At 36.7% G+C, this 11,067-nt stretch overlaps 1 protein-coding gene across 1 annotated transcript; it reads left to right on the top strand.

Moving 5' to 3' along the window:
* The first annotated feature begins 1,769 nt into the window (after positions 1 to 1,769).
* On the top strand, positions 1,770 to 10,726 carry LOC103718679 (xanthine dehydrogenase-like). The gene is made up of 4 exons (XM_039123480.1): positions 1,770 to 1,793; positions 3,042 to 3,314; positions 5,004 to 5,177; positions 10,231 to 10,726. The coding sequence occupies exons 1-4, from the start codon at positions 1,770 to 1,772 to the stop codon at positions 10,471 to 10,473; spliced, it is 714 nt and encodes a 237-aa protein (XP_038979408.1). The 3' UTR covers positions 10,474 to 10,726.
* Positions 10,727 to 11,067: the final 341 nt, after the last annotated feature.

Raw genomic sequence — 11,067 nt, forward strand, 5'->3', positions numbered from 1 at the left:
TTTGCTGTGGATGAGGGCGAAGGTAGACCAGTTGCGCTCACAGCCACTCGAGGAGACCGTTTGGGAGAGGATTCGGATAGCTATCCGCTTAAGATTTTTTGCAGATCCGCCAAAATGAATTCACCATTCAGCTGCAAAATTATTGAAGATAATTACATTTTACATATATGATGGCCTCATAGTTGAAGATAATTCAGATGCAAAAATGTCTTGCAGATTTGTATTGTACCTGGATTCATAGTTGTCTTGCTCACGACAGCTGGTTGCTGTCCAAAGCTGTGGTTGCCCTCTCTAAATAATTTGATCTGTGAAAAGAAGCTTGTTGTAGTATGTCAATAATATAAGATCCGATATATTTACATATATTACTAAATCATAGTTACCTCTTCTATACATGATGCGGCGACTTCTGGATCAGGCTCCATCTTATAAATAACATTACGCAGAGCATGAAGAAGTTCATCATCCATACCAATTCCACTCTCGTACTGAAACTGGAGATTCAGGTAGTATGCCGCACATAGATGATACCATATAATTATACAAATATATCAATCAGTATAATTATCAATATTATTGCTTACCTGCTAGATGCAATTCTTTACCCATTTGGGCTCCCCACCGCCGCTCAATGATGTCGATGTACTCCTGGGCATGGGCTACATCTGCCTCCATGATCTGAGCCTTTGCCTTTTCCATCATGTGATACAAAAAGCCCATTTGGGGGTACCTCTCGCTATCCACGGCCTGCAGCACTTCATATAATGGTTTGATAGCCTTGACTATTGCATTGGCCTGCTGCCAGAATGACTGCCTGCTTACCAAGTCTTTTATAGCCAACCGTTGAGGCACTGTGGCACTTTGAAAAGTGCCACATTTTGCCACAGCGCGGCACTTTCGAAGTGCCGCACAAAGTGGCACTTCCAAAGTGCCTCTGGCCTCTGGCCAGCGCCACAAGTGCCACAGCGCTGGCACTAATTTTAAACATCGAACCGGTGCGAACCGGCTCGGTTCGCACCGGTTCGAGCTCATACCAGTGCGAACCGCTCGGTTCGCACCGGTTCGAACTTCGAACATGTACCGGTGCGAACCGAGCCGGTTCGCATCGGTACGAAGCTCATACTGAACGGTTCCGACCCAAATTGGGTCGGAACCGTTTTATACCCCTGTACCGGACCGGTGCTAGTCGATACCGGTCCGGTATGGGCTGAACCGACCGGTACAGGCCGGTTCAGTAGACCATGCACACACATATATAGATACAGACAAATAGATGTGCGCACATAGACACACACATATGTGCGTGTGCATGTATGTATGTTTTTACATATTTATGTATGTACATACTTATGTATGTATATCATTCAATTCATTGTCTTTACATCATTCCTCTATCTTGTTAGCCTTTCTCCCATCATAGTTGTTGGGGGACAACCATAAAGAAATGTCTTGTTTGACCTAGCATACTTGTGACTATCTTCTTCTATTCTAAGCATGGTGTCAAAATGTCCAGGTGAGATTTGTTCTTCTTAGCAACTATTGGGCATTAATTCTCTATAGCTAGATCACTGCATCGGCACTAGTATTTTAAAGACACCACAATCTCTACAACGACCTATTTACTAAGTTAAGATTATTACCATGTATAATTGATTTCTTAGGAGACTGATTTACATTGGATAGAGTTGAACTCCTTTTGTATTGCTTTTCCTTATGTTTCTATCAGTGCAGAGGACTTTCATCCATTTGATTGAGGCTTGGTTCAACCTATGCCGGAGGAGTACTTTGTACTGGTACAAGGGTTGTATTGTTTTTAAGAAGAATATTTTTACAATTGTATTTGTGGAGGGTTGGCTTAAGAGATGAGACCTAGGGCCTCTCAAGTGGTCATCTATTACAATATTAGATCTCGTAAGGGGCATCTTAATGATGAAATGGCTGTACTTTTTCTTGTGATTTCACTAGCGGATGACTAGGACTTGGCAAGTTAAAGAGAGAGTCTGGCTTCAAAGCATCACACAAACAGTCTTCTTAAAGGAATATGATATTTTAATAATCAAAATACTATCTATCGAGGCAGTCAGAGTTTGATCAAGATATCCTTTGGTCTAATTTATCCTTTTAAATAATCAGTTGGAAAATGTTAAAGATCTTAAAGTTTGTTCTCTATTCTATGTTATCATTGGACCAAACTTTTGATACTTTCAAGTTTCAACTCTCCTAAAGCATTCTAGTTTCTTTTGACAAAATTTAAACTAGGTGGATATGCACCCTTTCAAGTGTAGTAGATGGGCAAAATAGCCCTATGTCTGAGGAATTTTGTTGTGGATACATATGATCTACAATAGATTGACAAATTTTGTTCTCCAATTTGCTAATTCCCTTTGTTCGCTTTGATATGGTTTATCCAAGATGACTTCGCCAGTAAAGTTGCATGTGAAGTAGTGAAAGATGTCAATGAAACGTAAATAGAGGCCTTAATAGAAGAAATTAGATACTTGGCCACCAAATAAAAACTAATTGAAATCTTCATAATGATAGTTGACATGAAGTTTAAATTTCTAAACCATCTATTTCTAATTGACATTTTGATATGTTTAAATATCATAGTTAGTATGGACATGCTTTGTGGTCCTTAAGCAATTTGTAAATTGAATAGCTAGTTAATATGTTTGTAATTGCATGCGAAAGGTGTTGAGTCATGTTTGATAAGCTCAGAGATTGAAGAATGGATGGTTTACCACGTCTCCTAGTTTGGTAGGATTGCAATAGACACACCGCCATGTTTGCAGTTTGGAACTATCTAATCTCAAGGGAAAAATTTATTAATAGAAGCGATCTTTCCAATTCAAATTCGTTAGGCCATAGGTGTCATTTTTCATGCATTTGGCATTTAATCTACCATTTCCTTTTGAACATTATCCATTATCCTGTTCCTGCATAAAAATACACACACATACACCAGAAGACTGAACACATTCCACTTTACAAAATCTTGGATTTCACAATCAAAGAATTGTGCTTCACTTATATTTTATTAGATAGCTGAAATTTGTTGTTATTCTCTAACTGGCCAGTTAGCAAGTACATGCCACAAGGAACGAGTAAACCTCTGTGCCAATGGATTTTATATCACACCTGATATTGGCTTTGACTGGAAACTGGGAAAGGGAACCCCTTTCAACTACTTCACCTATGGAGCTGCATTTGCGGAAGTTGAAATAGACACTCTGACTGGAGATTTTCACACGATAGCAGCAGACATTGTTATGGATCTTGGAAATTCTCTTAATCCGGCCATTGATGTGGGACAGGTTCTCTGATCATACCGTTGCCATTTTCAGAACTAAAATTTCCATTATTTTAGTTAATGTTAAAATTTGTATATTATGAACATATTTCGTGCCAAATTTTTGTTAATGTTGTACTAAAGGAGTTACTTTCCCAAGGCTGTGGAGTATGTTTAATGGTTTGGAATTAAATGTGATCCACAGTATATACATATGTTCATACATACCAAAATACATGCATGAATGTGTGTGTATGACAAACTTTTGTACTTGTATGTATTCTTATATAAGATGATGACAACATTGCTTAATGGAAAAATATCTTGTTTTCTTATTTCATGCATCTTTAGCTAGTTATGCTTGGAAGCGCTAGCATATAATTAACTTCTAACTTGTAACATGAAGTCTAATGAATAAATATTAAGCCTTTTTTTTCTTTGAAAATGTTGTATCAAGATTATCTGAAGGTTTTGTGATGCCAATAGAAACTGCTAATACATTGGGATGTTATTGGCAAAGTTTCTGAAAGTACCTACATTCAACATGGTGCTCGAATAAGTCCTATATTTTGACTTGAATGACTTGCGAAGGAAGACTTTGCAGTCTTAGGAAAAGGATCAAGAGAGGAATGCGCAATCACCACACAAAAAAAAATCAAAAATCATCTTTAAATTATAATTTTCATTCTCCATTTTGGATCCTTTGAACTATGTACATTCATACATACATACATGATACATGTATATATATGTATATGGTATATTTGACATATACATATATTTATATGTATATATAGATACATTTGTAGATACAGAAGTATGAGTGTATATATATGTATACGCTAAGCTTATGTGGCTAGAAACTCTAGTGAAAGTGTTGGGCTTTGCTGTCAATAATCCAATAAAATGTATTGTAATAATCAAACAAACCATATTGCCAGCAGTCCTGTCTTCCATGAGTGAACAAAGCACATTGAAGTGGACTGTCATTTTATTAGATAAAAGGTGGATTGTCAAGAGAAGGAATCAACTTGCAGATGTTTTCAGAGTCTCTGGGGTATTCTCAAAATCACACTTTTGGTTCCACGTTGGGCATGGAGAATGTGTTCCAGCTTGAGGGGGAATTATAAGCATCAGTATTTTATTATAATGGGCTTTGTTTCTTATGGGCCTTGGTCGCTTACTTACACAGACATTGTATTTGACCTGCCCATTCATATAAGGTTATTTTGGAATTTTAAAAACTGGATTGCCTTAGTTAAAAAGGGTGGAGGCATGTAAGTGACTTTTTTGTGTGCATCTTTTCCTTCTTTTTTTTTGTTTCTTTTCTTTCTCCTGTTTCTCTCTCTCTCTTCCATCTTCTATGCAAATTAAATCAGCAGCCTTTCCAGATATCATTGCTGCGAATAAACTGACTTTTCAGTCCTTACACCATAAATTATTCATTTAGCTTCAGTTTTTCTGTTTATTTTTCTACTTTTGGTGTCTCAAGATTTTTCTTATTTCCTAAAAATCCAATTAAAAAATTACTGCATATTACCTGAAAGCTGCTGCAGTTTAAGCTATTATTAGTATGAACTGTTGATTTTAGATAGTAAAACTTGTTTTTCTGCATCTGCTTATTAGAGAAGTTGTAATACATGAAGAACCTGGAATTCCTTTTCCCTCCAGTTCATGCATCATGTGATTTTTATCTTCATTTTTTGATTCATAGATTGAAGGAGCCTTTGTTCAAGGTTTGGGTTGGATTGCCTTGGAAGAGCTAAAATGGGGAGATGCTGATCACAAGTGGATTCGGCCTGGCAACCTATACACTTGTGGACCTGGAAGTTATAAGATTCCTTCCACGAATGATATTCCTCTGAATTTCAAAGTTGCACTTTTACAGGTAAACACATGGCTGCTTTATATTGCTTATTGCTTTATGTGTTGCATCATTTAGTTTCATAGTTCAAATTTACTACTTCCACACATTTTGCTTTCTTGGATTAGCAATCCGAAAGTGAAATTTCAAGAGATCTCATGTCTCCAGTACGGAAACATGATACACGTGCAGTTAGAAAGTTCAAAGATGAACGTCATAAGTTATGACTTTAAATAACTTTAAGGGGTTAAATTTATTTATGGTATTTCCATACGATAGAAAGTGTACCAGAAGGTAGATATCTGCTCTGATTGTTCAATTTCTATGCTCTGATAGTTCTGTCAAGTCACCAAATCATGACTAAAAATTTGTAATCATATCAACATTTGACAACTGCCTTCTCTATTGCTTCCAATAAAGATTTCATTTATTAATTTTTCATACGACATATTACTATCTAGAACATCAAAAACGTGCATAAAAGAGAGCTTACAAAAGGTTGAGTTCAGAATAGAAATTGTATCTCATATTGTGTGAGTTTGGATGAGTATTCAATCTCATTTTCTCTAGCAAGGATAAGAATATAAAATTGTCTCATATACAGATAGGCTCTCCACATCTTCCCCATTTTGATTACATTTAGCATTTTTTTGGAAGCCATCAGCAACCGTATTGCCATTCCTCACTACATATCTCACTGGTCCATTTTCCATTATAATTCTCCATGTATTTGTATTCTACTGATTCATTTAAATGTAGCATGGTTAAGCTGTGGATTATCCACAAGTTGACACAGGTGTGATTTTCACTATATATTACCAAGTTCCAAATTACTTGATCTTCCGAATTCTTCTGAACATGGCTTTAGTATACATTTTTGAATATCAGTAACGAATGTGGCATCGGTGTTTCTCAAGAACGGTACAGTAGCAGATGGTCCTGTACTGACAAATCGGGATGATAGTGCATGCTGGTACCCTTCCATTTTTTTTTTTTAGTTTTTTTGCATTATCTAGCCTTTTCATATTCTTGAATCCTCAGCCACCTTTTTTCTTTGATTTTATCCAATCATTGGTAGGGAGGTCTGCAATGCCAAAGGATGAAGAGGTGAGCAAAGAATGTGAGTGAGAGGAAGCAGAGGATTTGGCGAAGAGGCATAGAAGGGGTTTAGGGGTTATGACTCGAGTTGGGTTTAGGTTGGACTTGAATGGTTTTTTTTTTTTTTTTTTTTTTTTTTTTTTTTTGAGTCAAGCACTCATTTATAATGCACAAAACTTGGTTTAGGGCTCATTCTGGGCATCTAGGGGAATAAGGAAATATAGTTCTCCATCACTTCCCAGACCTCCTCTCTCTTTCTCTTTGTTTCCCTTCCCATGCAGCCGTCATCTTCCCCCACTAGGCTGCGAATTGCTCGTCGTGTCCTGGTGCTCTTGAACACCGCAAACCACCACGAGGTTGGCTACTGCCTATCCTCCACCTCGGCCTCCTCTCCTTTTCCTCTTTATCTGTTTTTCTGAAATTTCACAACCACCAAATCAGTATACATTGGTTTAAATCAAGCTTTGTATCGCCAATACGACCCACTTCGACCGATATAAACCGATTCATGCATTGTATTAGCCGAACTAGATTTGGGGGCCAATCGCAAACAGGCAATGTTGTCTCATCTCGACTGGGATGATTTGCTTTCCCTCTATTTTGACTTCCTTGACACTATCCGAGTGCTACTTTCTCACTAGAATGGTATGGTAATGGTGGTACCATTTTGTTTCGATAGTATTTCAAACCAAGGTATGTCGTACCGATACCAGTAGCGTATCAATCGCCTACCGGACCGGTATGGTACTGGTTCCGAACCATTCTGCCGCGGGACGCGGCGCCCCAAAGGAGTCGGAACCCGTTTTTCATGCTTGAAACGGACCGGTCCGATATGTGCTGAAACCGGACCGTACCGGTTCAGCATACCATGTTTCAAACTATGCTCAACATCCAAATCTTTGAAAGCTGAAACTTTATCAGCAGCCACCAATTCCTAAGCATTGAAAGTAGGTGGCCCAAGGTCCAAAAAAGAAAAAAAAGGGTGTAATAATGATGACCTAATTGTAGTGCTTTTTTTGTTTTGTATGCTTTCCTTTAGTTTTGTGTTTAGATTAGATGTTGTTGCACCAACTCTTCCGTAGTAAATATACAAATGAACAAATAACATATTCCATTATTACCCTGTGGTCCATATACAGAATTGTTTAAGATGGTATAAGCATACACTAAAACAACAAATATCAAGAGGGGCTTCATCAGGGAGAGGTACTTTAATTTGCGTTGAAAAATATAGAAAAACAAGCGGAAGAACTAAGGGAGGTAATATTGATGGATCTTATGAAAGGAAATATCAAAACAAACCTGACATAATGTTATAGGTGGGCCTAATCTAACACCTTATTATATGTAAATGGTGGGTTTGTTCGGACCATCATTGGAGCCATTTAAACAATTTCATACATAGTCAGGTTTGGAAACAGAACTTAGAGATTACCATTAAGTAAATTGTCTTCCTATTCAATTAATAAAAAGAACAACCATAGATAGAAGTTTTGACAAGAGCAAAATGAGTTGTTATAATCAAGGTTTGTGGTACCGGTCGGTATTGGTGCGCATCGACTGTACAATACCATACCGGTATTGAACCATTATACAGCATAGGGGGCATACCGATATTCAGTATGCCAAATCGGCCCTTGTACTGAGCATACCAATACTATAATAGGATAGCACCATTATGGGATTTAGTATCGAGACGACGAACCTTGGTTATAATATTTGCTTAGGTTATGTTGTGTTGATCTTTTCTTCTAAGTAGACCCTCAAATGTCTAGAATAGTTCTGTGACATAGATCATTGTAGAGATGAATTATGATATGAAGCTTGTGGTCTAAGAAATGTATGGAACTACTATTACATGTGTATCACTATGAATGAGTTTAATGCTCCTAGTAATCATGAGTAGTTATGAGGATATATTGAAAAGATGAATTGTATAGGAAACAATGATTTTGTATGATAACAACATAAAGGGCACCAAGACAATTATCTAGGGGAGATGGTTTTGAAGTCTGGGTAATGTCTTAGGAAAAGCATTATGAAACAACTATAAGAGATACATCTATGGTGAAAGATGTAAGTGGCGATCATAGTTTATGCAGGTATAATTGTGGGTTCACCTGTGACCAAAGGAGCTACAAGGGCAATGTGGAAAAGTAAAGGGAAAAAACAAAAAACTAATGGAATGGACATATTTGTCAAAGACCTAGGGCCAAGAAGTTTCAAAAAGGGATATTTTAAAGGGGTCTTGATAATTATTCGCCTTACAAAAAATGGAATGCCTTGAGATATGAAGGCACCAAGCCAAAATGTTAACATGATTGTCCTTTTCTTAGTATCATACTCAAGGTATGGAGTCTTTTTCCGCGATGGTTTCATTTCTGCAGATTTATCAAGCACGTTAGTTTATTAATTATTTAAAAATAGTAAAATTTTGTTATGATGAAAAAAATATTTTGTACTTCAGAAAATACTTCGTACTTATCTAATACATAGTAATAATTTTTCATATTTTTGGATTATTTATATATTTTTAATAATTTTTAAATTTAAAAAATGTTTAAATAGTAAATGCAGAAAAATATGTTTTCTACTTCAGAAAATACTTCTGAATTATGTAATATGTTTTACCAATTTTTTGTATTAATTATATATTTTTAAATTAAAAAAAATAATTTTTAAATATAAATATTTAAGAAAATTAATTTGAGCTCATATTTATGGGGAATCCTACCATGGATGCTATATATATTTAATTTAAAAATTATATATAATCTAAAAATTAAAAATTTTAGTTGAATTGTGTAGATCATTCATAGATCTACAATATATCATGAAATCATACCAAAATCGAAAAGTTTGGCATGATCTTCCCTTATTTTGGAAATTTTTTTGGCATTTTTCAGCGTTAAAAAAGAAAAGAGGAGAAAATGAGGTAGGGAAGGGAAAATATACCATGTTTTTGGGCTGGATCCTCCTTGAATCGTTGAAATCAGTGCTTTTTTTTTGGCTCCGGGGGGTGTGGGAAAATGGTGTAGGAATGCTTGAGAAGGCTTAGGAAGCCTTCGAAAAGTGGATCATCCACTGGTGAAGGATCAGATGACTCCTACAAAAGTGAGGAGGCCCAAATTGGGAATATTATCAAGACTTTAATACGTGTAACAAAAGCTATGGAGTTAGAAAGATAGGGCTAACAGAACCAAGTGAAACCCCAAAAGAGTCGAAAAAAGATGAGCCAAGCAAGACAGGATCTTGGCAAAGTTTTGACAACGAAGGAAAAGGGGTCCAAACTGAAGAATAGACCCTAACAAGCATAAGAAAGTAGAGGTTAATCATTGATTCTCAGTGCAGTTCGACCAAAAATCTTGTATGAGAAAGGCTAGGCTACATGGTAGATCGAAAAATGGCAAGGCTAGAAAGGAGAATAGCATATTGCCAAATGTGCAATAATAGACCTCGATGATGGTTTTCCAGATGGAATATAAGATCATTTATTTAATTGTTGTCAAAGGATGTAGGTAAAGGTGTAGAAGTCCAAGGCAACATCGAACAAACTTATGAGAGTTTATAGAAACGCTTGAAAATAAGGATGTAGAATGCTTGGTGAATGAGGACTGATAATGCTGCTGTTATTAGCTGAAACAAGATTTGTTCTTTAAGGTTATGGTCTAGGGTCATGTATCATTGGTGAGTATGCCCTAACAAGTTAGTATGATCCGTGCAGGAAGTCCCGAAGGACAGCACTACATAAGGTGTGAGGGTGGATTCAATAATGTTGTCTTCAGTTATAGGGTTTATTCCTCAAAGGAATGAATGGTCGAAAAACATTTATCAAGGCTGACCAAGAAACAGCGCAATGCATATCAAATATTAATTTGTCTAATAATGTGTCGATCCTGAGTTACTTATCGTGTCTACTTTTGGATTTCCTGTTGTTTCTGCGATAAGCAACTGATATACTGTTTATGCTTATTCACAGGGTGCGCCAAATCCAAAGGCAATTCACTCTTCAAAGGCTGTGGGTGAACCTCCGTTCTTTCTTGCTTCTGCAGTATTATTTGCCATCAAAGATGCAATTATAGCTGCTAGAGCAGAGGAAGGTTATCATGGCTGGTTTCCACTTGATAACCCAGCAACGCCTGAGAGGATCAGGATGGCTTGCATAGATGATTTCACCCGACCATTTGCAAGTGATGATTATCATCCCAAGCTCAGTGTTTGATGTCTAGTCTCTGCAATGGACATGCTTTCATTAGTTATCTGGTGTTTTTATCCATTCAGGCTTGTAAAGTCCTGCGTACGTCTTTTTGCAGGGTGTGGATAATATTGTAATAAAAACGCCGACTGCTGATTAGATTGTGTCTAATATGCATCTTGTAATTTGAAAGATAAAATTCAGATAGAAGCCATGTATGTATAATGATACCGTTGCTCAAAATGATGCCTTCTTTAGGAATTAGACACCATTCATGCTAGAATCTTACAGGTACCATGGGCTTGTTTGGAAGATAAACAGCCAAACTTTAAATATAGGCTTATTTTTTCTCAGAAAATCTGAAAATGATTGATATATACATATGCGAAAGGTTATATCCAAACTTTATGTGCAGTAAAAATTTGGATTAGATGGCTAAATATTGCTAACCTAAGATGCTTTGCGAGAAAAGTTAGAGAACGCATGCCTTGGTTGCACGTAACAACATTGCATGGGCCCTTGTGTACGATAAATTCATCGTTTGGCATGCTACAAGGATTTGTTTCTCCACTATTCGGATACTGGACTTTCTCACTGCTCTTGCCAATGCTAAAATTCTTT

Source organism: Phoenix dactylifera, unplaced genomic scaffold (genome assembly GCF_009389715.1).
Source record: "Phoenix dactylifera cultivar Barhee BC4 unplaced genomic scaffold, palm_55x_up_171113_PBpolish2nd_filt_p 002860F, whole genome shotgun sequence".
NCBI classification, from domain to species: domain Eukaryota; kingdom Viridiplantae; phylum Streptophyta; class Magnoliopsida; order Arecales; family Arecaceae; genus Phoenix; species Phoenix dactylifera.